Source organism: Podarcis filfolensis, assembly GCF_964270895.1.
Source record: "Podarcis filfolensis genome assembly, chromosome: 2".
NCBI classification, from domain to species: Eukaryota; Metazoa; Chordata; class Lepidosauria; order Squamata; family Lacertidae; genus Podarcis; species Podarcis filfolensis.
Genome location: NC_139605.1, coordinates 20,920,428 through 20,937,113, shown reverse-complemented (window position 1 = coordinate 20,937,113; position 16,686 = coordinate 20,920,428). Strand labels below are relative to the sequence as shown.

The window sequence follows — 16,686 nt, the reverse complement described above, 5'->3', positions numbered from 1 at the left end:
GCTAAACTTGAATTTGACATGCAAAGCAAACCATTCTTACACTTGATGAAGGATTTTCCTACAGGTGTACAGGTCCGAATCTACAGACATACCTCAGGAGCCCTAACTAGGCACCTTCTATCTGCTCCCCAAAATAAACACACCAGGCAACCCTGGGCACATTGCAGCTTCAGGCATCAGCACAGTCAGGGAGCCTAATTATGAACTCTATTCTCAGGCAAAATATCATCAGCACTCCAGCTTATATACAGGACACCACTGACTGTCTGAAGAAACTACAATATTCTACATTATTTGTACTTCTACCCCACCCTACACCAAACGGGACCAAGGACAGATTATAAAATTAGTACAATAAATCAGAAATAACTACAAAACAACCAAGGACAAAGCAGCAGCACAGAACAGCAATGAAGGAGGAAAGCCATTCACTTAAGTAAAGACAAAGAACAGTATTAAGAAGAGGTAGATGGAGAAACATCCAGGTCTCCCCATAATTCAAGAACTATTCTTATGGTGAGTGGAGTACCTATGCATACTGTGAGCTGATCTGTGTATAATACTAAGCTAAACCATGACTTAGCATACATACATAATGACTACCAGTGAAGAGATTGCAGCTGCTGTGCTCTTCCCCTAGCTCTCCTGCTGCAAGCTAAGCCATGGTTTGGTTTGGGCCAAGGTGACCCGCGACGTTTTGGCACCTGAGGCATAATGTCCCACTGCCGCCCCTGCAGTTTGCCAGGGGCGTGAGGCTCTGCAAGGGCTTCCCCTCAAGGAAAACCTTGTAAAGCCTTACAACCAAGCTCCACACGAGCTTCTGGAACACCTCCCTCTTGCCAACGGTTGGTGAGAGTGAGGCATTCTTCAGAGCTTTGGCACTGGTCTCTCTTCACCTCTAGGCCACAGAAGTGGTGGGGTGGGCGGGGCAGCTGTGGAGCACCACCTCTTGCATTTCCACCACCTGAGGTCTGAGCTCCTACTGGTGCCATCCTAACCTGAATTTGCCTGTGCATCTTCTCTGCTTCCCCTCAGATGACCCAATGAAGCAGCTTTATTCCAGTAGGTCCTATATAAGGAGGATAGTATGAAGGGGGGGTGAGGGGGAAGGCTATGTACATGGGTATTCTCCTGTAGCTTAAACCCAAATCCAAGATGACAGGACATTGTTGGGGGGGGGCTTGTTGAAGCTCATCTACATTTTGAAACTAACTTTAAGAAGCCCCTGAAGTTCCTTGCATAGTTTAAGCCAGGTTACAAAGGCAATACTATATGCAATTATACAATGCTCCTTGATCATCACACTTTGCCAGAAAATATACTGCTAGAGTTGGCCAATCAAGGAGCACAGAACAGTGGCTGGCATGATTATGTTTTCTTCTAGACAAGACTTTCATCAAGCCATCTTTTGCTTAAGCATACCACTGGCCAGGCCGGAATGCAGATGTTGACAGAGTCCGGAGTGTTCAGCAAAATACAGCCATAATATTCAACATCAAGTGTTGTTCAAAGCTGCCTACTCTACCAATGCCAACTTTTTGATCTATGTAGTTAATGCTTCACTTCAAAGGACATTAGCACTTGATGAAGTGTCCTAATGCTATAAAGAAAGACCACATGTGCTCTCTAGAAGTTCAAGTTGAACAATAAGGCCATCATACCTGAGCAAACACAGAGGAAATGTCACGTCTCAGTCCACTTCATTTAAAATGCACAATTAACCTTTTGTTCAAGAAATGCCGGAAGCAAGTTCTCTTCATCATGTAGCTATGTAACTAAGAAATTTTGCAGGGCAATTATTAATGGCTTCAACCCTTCCTTCAGGAAGAAAATACCCAAGTACCATTTGACAGTTTTTAGTCTACTAACCCACTAGTCTGATTTTTGTAAGCTTACTATAATAAAACTATGTTTATTGGATCCTAAGCCTAAAATCTGTTCTCTTACAAGACTGTATGTACTATGCATTCTAGCACAGTTGTCTAAGATACTGACAAGTCTATTATTTCTATACAAAAACAGAAGCTATTTTCCCTTTATGCTACTACTCCTCCAATTCACTTGCAGTATCATGGTAAGGATACAAAAGTAGCATATGGAGAACTGTGAAGAGCCTTGCATCCTTTGGTGTGAGGGGCAGAGAATATAACCCTTTTCGATAATTATGGCTGCTTCCTTTATTTCTTTACAAGTCAGTGGAAAGATGAAATACGTAAGTTTGAAACGGTGGGCAGCTGCTGCACAGCATGGGCAGTCTCTGCACTGCCTTGAGACCAGCAGGCCTAAACAAAACACATGCAACCTCTGTGTGTAGGAGAGTAGATGGGGAACTACTCACACTACAAAGCAATGGGCTCAAAACCTGTTGCTTCAGATATATAATGCAGATGAAGAAAGAACTCTTTGAGACCTGTGCCCATTACAACATATGCAACAGATCTGGACTACGGAGCAATGTGTAAAGACCCTCAGCTTTTTGTTAAAATTTCAAGAACGGGGGATTATTCAACATTTGTGGCAAAAGCTGCACCCTGGTGGCCTTCAACAAAATATTTGCTGAAAGGTCTAGAAAAACTATTTCTACAAACAGCAATTACCTTAAGAAGGCTCAGTTGCACACTTATATTGACTGCATCGGGTGGACGTACCTTTAGAAAACTGAAACTGGTTAAGCATGGATGGGTTGGCTCTTTGCTACGAAGGGCCACTGGCTACAGAGGAAAGTCAATCAAGTCCCAAGGGAAAGGCTAGATCATAGGTAGGCAAACTAAGGCCCGGGGGCCAGATCTGGCTCAATCGCCTTCTCAATCCAGCCCACAGACAGTCTGAGAATCAGTGTGTTCTACATGAGTAGAATGTGTCCTTTTATTTAAAATGCATCTCTGGGTGATTTGTGGGGCATAGGAATTCGTTCATTTTATTTATTTATTTTTCAAAATACAGTCCAGCCTCCCACAAGGTCTGAGGGACACTGGACCAGCCCCCTGCTGAAAAAGTTTGCTGACCCCTGGGCTAGATCAAGGGGAGCATGTGCTGTTAGGTGCTTTCAGGCAGCTCCCAGCACTACCGTTCCATGCAGTGTTTTTTTGTTAGGAAGACTGGTATATGCACTAAACATGGTTAGCCAGATGAAATTCTGCTATGGACCCACCCACAGACCAAAGGTTCTCCCCTCTCAGTGGTAAATGATTTCAAGATCTACCACAGGACATTTCGCGCTCTGAGGAGAAAGTAAGCTTACTTGGAAAATCTTTGGAAATTTAAATAGGTTTGCCAAAATGAAAATGATGGAAAAGTTATTCAAGGAAGTAGATGATTTATTAGTTATTACTTATTATAAATGATGTTTTGTTTTAATTATGTGAATTTCATACTTTTATCTTGATTTTAGTAATTTCAAATAATGCTTATGGATAGATTTGTAATTTCCAGAGATTATAAAAATTTTGTTTCACATTCTAGTAAAGTGGGTTAGATAAAGTAGATAAATGTATTAATATCACTAAACAGATGAAAAATATAATCATTTTTCATCAATAAGTAAAACATATTGAACTATATAATACACTTAATATGTCAGTACTACAGGTACTTAAATATGCTATGTTACTACTAACAGCATTTGGGGCATGTGCAACAGGAGAGCAGCAGAGACCACATCTTGCCCCAGGGCCCACATTCCTCTCTGTGACGCTGCCTGCATATGCAAGGAAATTCACTGTTGAGGATAAACATTTACGGTAAGTTGTCCCTTGGATCAAAGGTTAGAACAAAAATGGTCTCAATAGCAATTTTAACAGCTTTAAAGATTATCTTAGACTAAAGACAGCATAGAAGACTGAAGAAATCCACAACGTACTGACTCCCCCAAAGTACTGGTTTCATATGCTTAACATTCATTTCTGACTTAGGTCAGTACTGAACGCAAACAATGGCAGGATTCTTCAGTTAGCCTAAAATATAGATTTAGTCTAGGCGGAAATTCTGGCTCAACTTAACTCCCTGCTTTTATGACACCAGCACACCTTGTTTAATTCAATTTTGTCCCAATTTAGTGTTTCTCAATTAATCTTTGTTCCAGCAATGCATACAATCAGGTTTGAAAACACTCTGTTCCCTTGAACTATTTTTAAAATAGTGTGCATCTGAAAATAGACTTCACCGTAAGTAAGTGTGATAGTTTGGGGCAATGAAGTAGTTAACATCAATTTTTAGCAGGAAAATGGGAAAAATAAAAGCTACATAGATATTCACAAGAACTACTAGTGCAATGTCTCATCTCCACCAGATCTATGCAAATACAGTGTGACCACACTTAGAATACTGTGACATTTCTGCCCCACATCTAAAAAATATATTGTACAGCTGGAAATTGTTCAGAAAATTTCTATGAAAATTATCAGGAGGCTGCAGCTACTCCCGTATGATGAAAAGTCTTGTTGTGTGGACTTTTCAATTTTCCATTTGTGTCCTATCTTTCTAGATTGTCAGCCTGAGGGCAGGGATTGTATTTTTTGTGACTTTCATGCTGCTCTGAAAGTCTTTTTTGGCTGAAAAGAATTTTTTAAAAAATGTAAAAAATCATATGAAAATTAGCTGGCCCAGACATAGCAAGTAGTATTCAACTACTGCATCTCGTCAATGCAAGGATTTTGCTTGTGAAATGGGTGTATGTGCACTCTCCCCTAATCTGCTCTAAACAGTTGGGGGAACCCTTAGGACAGTTTTGGGGACACACAGGGGGGAGAAGAAGGAGAGGAGACGGGGAATATGTTTCATTGTACAAGAGCAAATCCTTGCACTGATGGAACTAGAGTCTTAGTTATATGTTGATTCCTCCCGCCCTGTCCAAGACAACCCTGCAGATTTCCTCAAATACAATAAGTTACCCTTCATTCTAATACTTCTATTTATTGTTAGCTTAAATCAGGAAATACAAATTGTGGGGGTATGTAGCCACAGGTATTGCTATTGCTGTACAGTATTATTGCATCTTTGCAAACACAGAACTACAAAGCTGCAAAGTTTACCTGAAACAGACTGCAAAGATGGAAATCTCTTTTAAAAGAAGAAGTCAATTTAAGTACCAAAGAGGAATACATTAAATCAATTTATCTTCCTTGAGTTCTGCCCTATTTTACCTTTACTGTGGTGGGGGGGGATGTTTTTAGAAGACACAGATTAAAAGATAACATGATTTTTTACTGCATGTTTAACAAAAGGCAAGCATCATTGTAAGAAAGTGAAATGATCCTAATCCTAAACACTATTGACGAAAGGCAGCCAAATTAGGCGTTCAAATCCCAGAAAGCAATTAACTTGACAGCTGAGGTCTTCTTACACAGCAGGGAGACACGCACAAAAAACTGAGGGAGGTTTCTGAAAATTTCTAAGCATTGCAAGAAGAAGAAAAGGCGCTGTGCCTTCGTGACTGCTGGCAGCCTACCCAGCCTAAAAGATTGTCTGATAATTATGCTATATACAAGACATGCAAATACAGCAAGGATGGAGAGCGTTTACCTTATGAAAGCATACAACATAAAAAGAGTTCACATTCTGGTGCCAAACTCATTATAATGCTACACTAGTTCCGTTTAAACCACTGTCATGTTGAATAGAGATATAAAAACAATATTTGATTCCCTCCCCCTCTCTTTTTTCCTTTCTCCTTCTGTGATGGAACTCCTATTTGGGGACTTCCCTGGCTTTTTTCTGGCCCATGTAGGACCAGTCTGGATAGTCAGTCTTGGAGAAGACTTGACGTTTTCATCCCCCAAAAAGTTTTTGATTTGGGTTTCCATTGAAATGAGGCTGTATTTTAATGTTTTGGTGTTGTATTTTAATCTTGTTTTTAAGTTGTATTTTAATCAATTGTTTTTATATCGAGTGTTAGCCGCCCTGAGCCCAGCTTTGGCTGGGGAGGGCAGGGTATAAATAAAAAATATTTATTATTATTATTATTATTATTATTATTATTATGCTGCAACTTGTCTTGATGGTGTCACAAAATGAACTTTCAAGGCTGAAAAGAGAAGCCAACTCAACCAGGATAGTACCAGTATTGGTCATGTGATGACCCTGACCTAGCTTCGACATAGCTACTTGACACTTTAATAAAATGTTCCAGTTCCATTTGGGAAATGAAAACTTGCAAAGCAAGCAACCAGTTCAATCTGAAGTATGTGTATGCTTAATATCCTGTATCTGAAACCTGTTCTGCCCCCTCCCCCACACTTGGTGCCATTTCGCAGACTGTCTACTGGACCCTCATACTTTTCTCAGCTTAAATGTTAATAAGGCCTCATCTACACATGCAGCAGAGTAAGTTGACCCAGAATAGTACCAATTCAGATGGCAGATGAGAGAATGACAGTGCTGAATGTTTTCCCATGTAGAACAGTCCCTGCAAATAAAAACCTAGCATATTTGGAGGAGGGATGCTAGCCTGACCATTACCTTCTATGCTATTACTATTTGTTTTTTGTTTGTTTGCTTGTTTGTTTTTACATAACTAAAAAGTGACCTTTCCCCATCTGGCATGATACAAGCCCATTCTTACAACTCAGAATTTTTTCAACTCTTTCAGCTACATATGTAGAATATGCCTTCATTTGTTATTAGGCAGAAATGTAATTACCCATTTCTGATGCATGCTACAGTTCCCTGTTGTTTGCTGGCACTTACTGACCTAGAGGCACAGATAATTGATCCTGTTATAAAATGTAGGAGAAGTGTTGTTTTAAAGAGAAAGAGGCAGGAGCATTAGCTTTCTCCTACTGCTCAAGTGGCATGCAGTACTTAGCTGGAGTTACTTCAGGCTAAAAGCCCGATTCTGAACCCAGATTTTATTAAAATATCTGCCAATGTTGTTTACATACTTTTCTAAAAAGGGCTTCATGCCCTTTAGAAAGAGGAACCCAGAATTTGCCTGGGGAAAACAGAATGCCCTTTTCAAGCACTTGTTCCCAGCAGCTTGTAATTGTTTACAGTAGTCTTCTGGTGTCTGGTAGCAGGCACCAGGTTGCGGGAAGCTGGTTTAGGGGTATGTCCAAGCTGGCTTGATAGCAAAAACTGTTTTTCACGAACTTAACAGTGTATACAGCCATTAAGTGACAGTGGCCTTATTAGGCAAATCACTGCCAGCCCTTACAATTACAATATGGGGACAAAATATTGAACTTTGGCAGCGTCAGTCAAATTGTTCTCTCTGAATTATCCTAGCACCACGCCTCAGTAAGAGCTTGATAGTCCAAAAGCAAGGACAAAAAAAATCTTACCATGTGTGAAGAATAATGCTGACTGTGATTTCTGCATGTTAATATTGAACTACCTTACAGGGTTATTCTAAAGTGTACATGAAGTGCTTTGAACTCTCAAAAGTCTTATGCAAATGCTAAGTATTACTAATACTATAAGGGTGTGTGGGGTGTTAAAGGAGGGGTAAATGGTGAGGGACACATTGTGCTCCTTCTGGGGTTGTTTGCCCATCTTTGGTCTCCACCCTGCACTCCACTCTCACCTGTGACTCCTAAAAGCTGCCAGCATACGACAGCAGCCACACCTCGTGAAACGGCTTTGATGGCTGGCTAAACCAGGTGAGGGTAGCCAATGGGTCTCAAACCCTCAGTGAGTTAGGGATGCGAAGACAGACTCTGGCAGATTGAGTGGATAAGACCAATAGTGGGTCCAACGGTCAAGAAGGCAGTTACTGCACATGCTGTAGAGGGAAATGAGGGGCAGACAGGACTCATCAACCTGGGAAGGTAGCTCTTCTGGGAGAAGGAAAACTTAAGCCTCCACTGCCTTGTGGCTATACTCATTCACAAGAAAGTCTTCAGAAGTAAACTCTGAGGAAAAATCCATACCCACTGCCATGCAGGACATCTATGGCGGGGGGCGGGGGGAGGCTAAGGAGCAAAACCTAACAAAATCTGAAGTGGAGTCCCTAGGGAGGGAGGGTGGGTGGGATCTCATACACCACCTTCTGGCAACTCCTGCAGCCAAGCTGGTGCCAAATGCATTGCTCTGCTTTCCTCTGGAACACAGTAGTAAGGCCAAGGGGAGCGGATCTTGTGGTCTGGGCAGCCCAGGACCTCCATGCACACTGCCCAGGCTTGTGCCCCAGAGAGGTCACTTGAGTGCTGCTAATGCAGCAATAGCAACATGGGAAACAACAGTTAAGAGTTACTGGTGTCTGCAACCATAACAGGTGCTGTGATTCTCCAGCGCTTTAACAATGTAACATACAAAATCATAAAGAAATATGGCAAACTAATCCAACTACAACTAATATAAGGTTAAATCATGATATACATAAAAAGTTAAACAAAACCAGAAGATACTGTAAAATCTTAAATAATGCTTTGAGATTGACTAAAGTAATAAATATAATTAAACTTTAACTTTGGAATATTTATATATCTATAGCATCACCTAGTGGTATAAGAGGTGTTATTTTTTCCACAGGTGAGCCTAGTTCACCAAAGAAGAGAGGGTTAGCAAAGTTATGTCAACCATACAATACAAAGAGTTGGTGACAGAAAATTACATTGTTCAGCTATACTCATCAAATCTATAAAGTCAACTTATTCTGCAGTGAATTTGTCTTTTTTAAATTGTCTGCGTGCAGGTCTCAATTTATTTGTCAATTTTCCAAATACTTTTTCAAAATTGTTTAGGGCAGTCAAATATGAACATTTACTTACTTTCTCTCTTGTGAGAAACATAACGAGGCCAATAACTACAGTCCACTGCCTCTGGAAATGTGAGTAAAATAGAGGTTTCCTGCACCTTCTAAAGAATCTGTGGCATAGATGGTATCTGAAGAACTGTATGTTGAATGTTCCTACAGCAGAACTCCTTGCTTGGGGAAAGGGAAGCATGCCCCGGAACAGGCTCAGAGTCAACCATTCTGTTTAACTTATGTGTTCAAATCTTTCTATTCAAATAATATTCATCAACTGCATTTCTGAAGATTCCTAGATTTTAAATGTTCAATATAACTGAGTATTCTAAGCAAATTTATGTTTTGCTAGGCCACTGTGACTCTAACAGTTAAAAACATTCCAAACACTCACATACGCTATCACAGATAAGAGATTAAAATAGTTTAGAGGACAGGTTTTGCCCCATAAAACTTGGTGTAAAAGTTTTATCACTTATAGCGATACAAACAACAGCTGTAGTAAAAGAAATTCAAGGCTGCAGAGTGCGGTTTATTTTGGAACATGAACATAATAATCCCATGAAACCAAGACCAGACACTCACTGCAGCTTAGATCCTAAGAGACAGGCTTGTGAAAAGCCAATCCAGGATTTCCATTCTGCATGTTAAATGTTAACTACATGCTATTAACTGCACTAAATCCCTGTACAGACATACATACACCATATTGGGAACAGCAGAGCTGCCTTACTGCATGTCCCCTGCTGACTGTGTCTTCTATGCTTTGGGACGGAAGGTCTGAAACAGGGAACTTGCTCTACACAAGTACTCTCCCGATATAGTTTAGAGCCCTGATTGCACACATCACTGTAAACAGTCCCCCTCCCCATAAGCGCATGGCCACTTTGGGGGTGGGGAGAGAGCCAGCAAAGACATGTAGGCAGAAGGACACGATAACAGCAAGCATCACCTGTTCTTTGCTTCATATGATGGTGAACATTAGTGCAGGCAGCAACAGCATACATACTGTTGGACTCCAGATAATATTTAACTCCCCCAAACCCAAAGATAAGCAATAGGCATTGAAAAGCCACCAGCTAGGGGAGACAAACACATTTCTACAGCGAAGGAAGTCCATATAGTACATACTCTCTTGGGAGTTGGATGTCCCTGCTATACACCATGAAGTAGTCTGGATATGGCTTCCAAACACTTTTCTAGAGCACATATAAGACATTCAGAATAAATGACCAATAACCAACTGAGTTGGTGTTATATGAGTGTTGCTCCATGACATAATTTTAGACTGCCTTTTGAACAGTTCAGATCTATTGGATTGGGCCTTTTTTGTTTTTACATTTCGTTTATGTATGTAAAGTGCTTCAGTAGCATTCTGCCCTGAAAGACAGCAGATAATTAGATAATTAGGTAGATACAAGCCTATTTTGCTGGCACTCCATCATGGTTTCAACAGCCCTCACTGAGCTATACTGAAGGAAGCTAGGCAGCAAGCAACTTCTCAGCTGCATTGTAAGATGCTAGTTTCCATGTCTGCTAGTCCATACAGCCATTCAACTCAGCCCTCTGAAGGCCACTCTGCTGCTTCATAACATTAAATATCCCCCTCCAAGAGCTCAGTGACATATTGCAAAAAATATGCTACTTTTAATTCTATTTTGAATTGATTTTTTTAATTAAAAAAACAAAGTATAAAAGCCAACTAACAGACTCCCCGATCAAAACCTCCAAGTTGCAAGCACTCCAGAGTTCATCTGCCCTGCTATCTGCACTCACAGAACATTTAACATTTTTACAAGGAGCTCATATTCTAGTTGGCCCTTTTCCTTATTCTCCCTCCACGCCACATGATACCAGTTCCTATTAAAACTGTAAGCTAAGCATCCAGAACAGAAAATTTGAGTTTTTATACAAATATGGTACATGCATATGCTGCCCTTAAGCTGGCAACTTCCCCCCCCCCTAATTTTTACAATAGTTAAAGCTGCCTATTAAAGAGGGAAGAAGGTACAGCTTAGTGATGGAGAACATGCTGTGTATTCTAAAAGGTGCTGTTTAATTCTTTCAGTTAAAAAAAAACTGTCTTGGACAGCATTCTCATAAATTTTGCCTGATTTGAATGAGAAACATTCAGTGTAAAAACCCTTAATTACTTGGATAAATAGTGTAAAATACAATATTGGTAGGGTATAAAAATAGAGAGCAACAATACAGCACTACACATCTGGTTGTTGCGGTAAGATTGTAAGACATTAAGACCAAGCTATTAAAAATATCACCTTTTTAGGATGGCATATAAAGACATCACTGCTCTCAAAACATGCCCACAGAATTTGCCAACACAATATAAACATATATGCACACTGAGCTGTTTTTTAAAACAATTCTTTGACAATTGTTTTGAGTTGCGTTAAAATATGGAAAATCTTACCTGATACTCTTCTGTTGAATCTGTTGATAACAGGAGCTGCAAAAAGAGAGAAAAAAAGTCCAGTAAGCTAGGAAATACTTGGTTGCTGAAACTACTAAGAACACAATACCATACTCCAGTGGTTTTCAACCAGTGTGCAGTGACACCCTAGGGTACCTTAAATCAGGCTTCCTCAAATTCGGCCTTCCAGATGTTTTGAGACTACACTTCCCATCACCCCTGACCACTGGTCCTGCTAGCTAGGGATCATGGGAGTTGTAGGCCAAAAACATCTGGAAGGCAGAGTTTGAGGAAGCCTGCCTTAAATAGTGGCGAGGGGTGCCGTGATCAACATTGGTCTCTGTCCCTCTTCTTTTCCCTCCCTCCTCTGATGCCCTCTTGCGTCTCTGCCTCCCAAAGGCTTGCACTGCTGTTTATTGCAGCACCCTGGCTATAAGCTTCACAGGCAAATGGTGCCTGGGAGGTACCTCTCTTTGGAGCTGGGGTGGGGGGAATGGCAGCTCAGAGACCAGGGATGGTAGCAGCAGCTGCCCGGAGGACTCCCAAGGAGAAGAGGCTGAGGGAACACCCCACAAGGGAGGGTGTTTGAAAAAGGGTGAGAGACTGCCAGCTCTGCAGACAAGGGGTGACATAACTGGACTCCTGAATGAGCCCCACAGGGGTGCTGCAGAAAGAATGTAGTTGGTTAAGGAAGACCTGGACTCAAAAAGGTTGAAAACCTCTGCCATGCTCTGAAAATGCCATGCTCTGAGAACAGGAAAAGGGAAGGGTGCACAATCCTTTCCCTGTTCACCACTTTTCTGCTCAAAGCTGAACATCACATATGACTGCTTTTTCTCATGCAGGATTCAAAGCTTCCGTTTCCCTCACAAATACATGAGCAGCTCAGAGAAAAGAAATGCCATGGTGCAGCAGCACAACCGGACGCCTTCATCTGCACCAGCTGCAACAAAACGTGTCTCTCCTGTATCAGTATCCACAACCATAGCTGGAACTGTAATTCTCCAACAGTTTGACTTCACTCGCAATAGCACATTCCTCTATTGTATCCTGAGACAGACAGATGCCAACAACTAACATGCTTAGATCCCCAAAAGGGAAAAAAGTGCCTAAGGGACTCTTGAGCATAATCATTATTTAATCCATACCCCCTTGATCATTTGTTTTCCTTTTGTCAAGATTTCTGTATGCGTAATGGAACTTAAATGCTTTGCAAAGTGCTAGAAGTTATTTTTTGTTAAAAGGTAATCAGATGTGCACACCTGACTCTGCAACAGAAATATGAGAACCTGTTAGTAACTAGGGTTGAAGGCATATATATCGCTTCTGTTAATTAACAGACTAATGGGATGTTCTTAGTAAATTTTGATGTCCGTGTTCTTAACATCCCAATCAACATCCCATACAAGCACATATTAATGGTATTTATAGAAATTCTAATTATAGATTTCAGTTGTTAAAAATGGGCTCTCAGTGAAGTAACTGAACGTATCTGGTATTACATGTTATTCTTCAAATTAGGCATCCAAGCAAGCATTTGATCCTTCCTCAGCATTCTCAGAACTTAATGCCTTGTTTCCATACCTTTGGAATTTACATCATATATCAGTGGCAAACAAACCCGTATTTTCAGGAAGACGCGTGCAACAGCTCGCACTTCTTAGTGCAACTGCACTAAAGCTACTATCATCAAGCACAACCTTAAATACTCACAAACCCTCCAACCAATATATAGTGGATGCGTGGATCCACAATTTAGAGTGATCCAAAGCTTATAATGGGGCACACTTCCCCAGTTCTTTATTCATTTCTACATATGTTGAGTATTCACATGGGGATGCCATGCTTGAAAGGATCTTGGTCTCAGTGTTGGACTGCATGCAGTACTATGGTATGTGGTAGACACAACTGGAAGTTTGGGAATTATCTTGGGTGACTCAAAGCTTATTGTGGACCCCACATTTAGAATGATCAGGCTTTGTTGTCTGTTATTATGCATTTATAGGTTGTTCTTATGTAGACTCCTGCTTAAACTCATTTCCCTCAGAAAAGGAAGTCTCTCCTCTGGGCTTGTTGCCTGACATTCTGAATTGCAGCCTGGAACGCCTGACATTTATTTATTTATTTATTTATTTATGCTTCACCTCAACCATACACTCTCTTTACCTTAGATTCAACCTTCCTTTAATCCTCCTCCTACAGCTACGTATTTGATCTTTTGCATTTGCTAGCTGTTTGCTATTCAAGCTGCATTAGCAATAAAGTTGAAGATAAGATCAACGTACTTGAAACGGTGAACTGGATCCAAGTTTAGTTGCCTGGATAGATATACAGTACAGTATGATGTGTGTTGTAGGAAAGAACATACCGTTGTTCATGGGGTGATATTGGCATGAATGTGTTATGCTTGTGAAGTGTCTTGTGCCCCAATGAAGCACTTAACTAAAAACAACATTTCAGTAACTTTTACAAGACACAGATCTGGAAGTGTGAGTGACAACACAAAGCACCCTCGGTCTTGTACTTCTCTCCTGCTGGTGCTGTCATAAGCAAGTCACTTCTCCTTGCTGGATGGCAGAGTTAGATTTATATAAACCATAACAACACACAAAAATAATTTAAGTGCTGTAGATCTATAACCAATTTTCCTTGCCCAAAATCACATTCAGCATTATTATTCACATATGGTAAGATGTTTTTGTCCTTGCTTTTACTGCAGCACAGTCAGAGCACAATTCAGAGGCAAACGACAATCTGACTGAAGCTGCCAAAGCAAATGTTAGCGATACTGTTCTAAATCTTGAATGTTTAACAGCACAAAACCACCACAGAAGATGGTAAAGAGGAGAAATGCATGGATCTCATCTCAAGAAGAAAAAGCATAACTATCAACAGATCAAGAACTGCCAGCTTTCGGTGGGGGGGCAGAGGGTCTGCAATAGCTCAGAAGCAGCCACCACTCTCTTCCCAAGTGGTAGTAAATGAATGTAATAACCTTTTCCACCAGACATATTTAGAGATATGACTGACTTGCAGAAGCAGTCCATGTCAAAGAACTGGAGTGCAAAACTGCCATTACGACTGATAGCTCAGAACAACAGACAAGTTAATGAACAGCTATAACCACACTAAGGCCGTTCCGAGAAAATTTTACTCAGCAAAGTGAGCTACGCCTGCTTTCAAAAAAGGGGGGGCAAGTAACTTACAGTATTCCTTAAGAAATTATATTCTATTTTTAAAACTGAATATTATAAGAATAGGAATCAGAAACAAATGGAATATGAATGCACTGGTGTATATTAGAGGCTTCACACTCTTAATTCCTCATGCAAATACTGCTAATCTATGCAATCAGGATTTTTCCAAATGACATAGGGTAGCTCAATTCACAGAGCACAAAACTTGACAGCACCTCTGTCAAATCAAATGCCCTCAGTCTGATTGTGGTAGAGGGTAAATGGAGCCAAGTGAAATGGCAATGCTACAAATTTTAAAATATAATACAGCGGAACCTCATGTTATGGACAGGATCCGTTCCGGAGGCCCGTCTGCAACACAAAACTGACGCAAGCCGAAGTGCCGCATCTGCACACGTGCACAGCACGATTTAGCACTTCTGCGCATGCGCGAGTGGCGAAACCCAGAAGTAACCCATTCCGGTACTTCCGGTTGCCTCAGGACGCAACACGAAAACACATAACCTGAAGCGGATGCATCATGAGGTATGACTGTATAGTCCCAGTGGATCAGAGAGAAGATTAATCTAGTCCAGCATCGTGCTTCCAGCTAAACGCTTCCAAAATACCAACAAGCTGGGCAAGAAAGGCAGGAACAGATGTATACCACCTCAAGATGGAGGATACCCAGAGATTTTCATGCCTGCACAGGGATATAAACATGGTTTCCCACTACAGCAGGCATAGGTAAACTCGGCCCTCCAGATGTTTTGGGAGTACAACTCCCATCATCCCTGACCACTGGTCCTGTTAGCTAGGGATGATGGGAGTTGTAGTCCCAAAACATCTGGAGGGCCAAGTTTGCCTATGCCTGCACTACGGCATACCTGTTTTCGTGATGTCTGTGAACCAACCAGAATTTAGAGGGTAGGTACACATTTGGCTGCCTCTAATATGCCAGCAAATTAAAGTTCAATCAAACCTTGAATAAAATAATTGAACTGGAGTACCCAAAGTGAAGAGGGAAGGGATAAGCATAAGGCTCTTTCTCACAGCACCAGATCATTGTTTGACATTGCAATAAATCAAGAATTCAGGTTCAGTTGTACTAAACTAATCATTAAATAAACTAGAAGTCTCTCAATAAATACAATGGCTATTCCTATTATCATTCAAGCCACCTTTTATTTAATATTTAATAAAATAAGGAAAATTTTATAATTTTCCTAATTTTCATTTTAGACATGTAAATTCAAGCGATATTTCTGAAAAGCGGCAACCATTCTATGCATGCTGATGTTTGTTTCCTTTAAAAATGTTGCTCAAGAACAATACCAAAGGAGGAACTGTGTGAGGAGAATACTAAATTATGGTTGCATGAAGTACATGAATAACACATTTGCAAATCAGCTGCTACTGTCAAATAAGAAAGACAAAACATCTCCATACTGTCAAATTTCCTTAAGCGCTCTTTTACATGAAAACATGCTAAACTGTGAAGCAAAAAAAATTAAACTGCAAATTTATTTCAATACCTACTTTTTATGATATCTAACAGTGCCAACTTTAAAGCAGTCATATTCATTTAACTTTTCTATTACTGTCTTGGGTCGTTGTGTGTGTTTATTTCTTTGTTTTTGGTTCACAAGTAAAACTGCAAAGGAATTTTCTTAAGAATTAGACATTAGTCTGAAAATCCTATCAGGTGACTAAGGAATAAAATGCCACTCTAAGCTGGACAGGGGAGAATTATTTAGCAGGGAATAAAAACACTTCAGTGGCTGTCACCACTTGATTTCACCATCTTCTGATGTCTTATATACTTCACTTTAGCTAATTCAGGCAAGAAAGGCATGACATGCAGAACAGGCTTTGTCAGTAATCCTCTCACTTGAGAAATGCCCTCTCAAAGCTCAGTGCCACAGTACAAAAAGACTGCTTCATATATGAAGCTTCATATATGCTATTCTGTCGCTGTGGAGAATGGTCAAGGACTGCAGGTAGAATCAGGAATTTGACTATATTTTCAACAAACTGTGCTGCAATTTCTTTCTGACTTCATTCATTTCTTGAACAGGGCTATGTTGTCCATTGTTGTACTGTATTTGTTATTAGCTCTAGTGCTTTATTATGTAGCCATTACATATCCCAAAGTGTGTCACATTTCTCTTAGTGTGGAAATCAATCAACACTCTGCAAAATTAACAGTTTGTTTGCCTCACCATCTCATTGTATCCCCTCTTTCCTACAGCTATGCAAACACACTAACCAGAACTACGCCATGGTTTGACTTACATTAAAAACTAACAAACCACAAACTAACTAATGTTTCTTCTTGGTTTACCATTCATGGTTTATTTGGGGGAGACAAACCATGAGCCAAATTTGTTTTGATA

The 16,686-nt window shown here is 40.5% G+C and overlaps 1 protein-coding gene across 1 annotated transcript in view; it reads right to left on the bottom strand.

Moving 5' to 3' along the window:
• PRKAR2A (protein kinase cAMP-dependent type II regulatory subunit alpha) overlaps positions 1-16,686 on the bottom strand; it is an 89,809-nt gene that overhangs the window by 53,483 nt on the left and 19,640 nt on the right. The window contains exon 2 of the mRNA XM_083602094.1: positions 11,115-11,150. Within this exon, the coding sequence (XP_083458220.1) occupies positions 11,115-11,150 (36 nt within the window). The remainder of the gene's footprint in view (positions 1-11,114; positions 11,151-16,686) is intronic.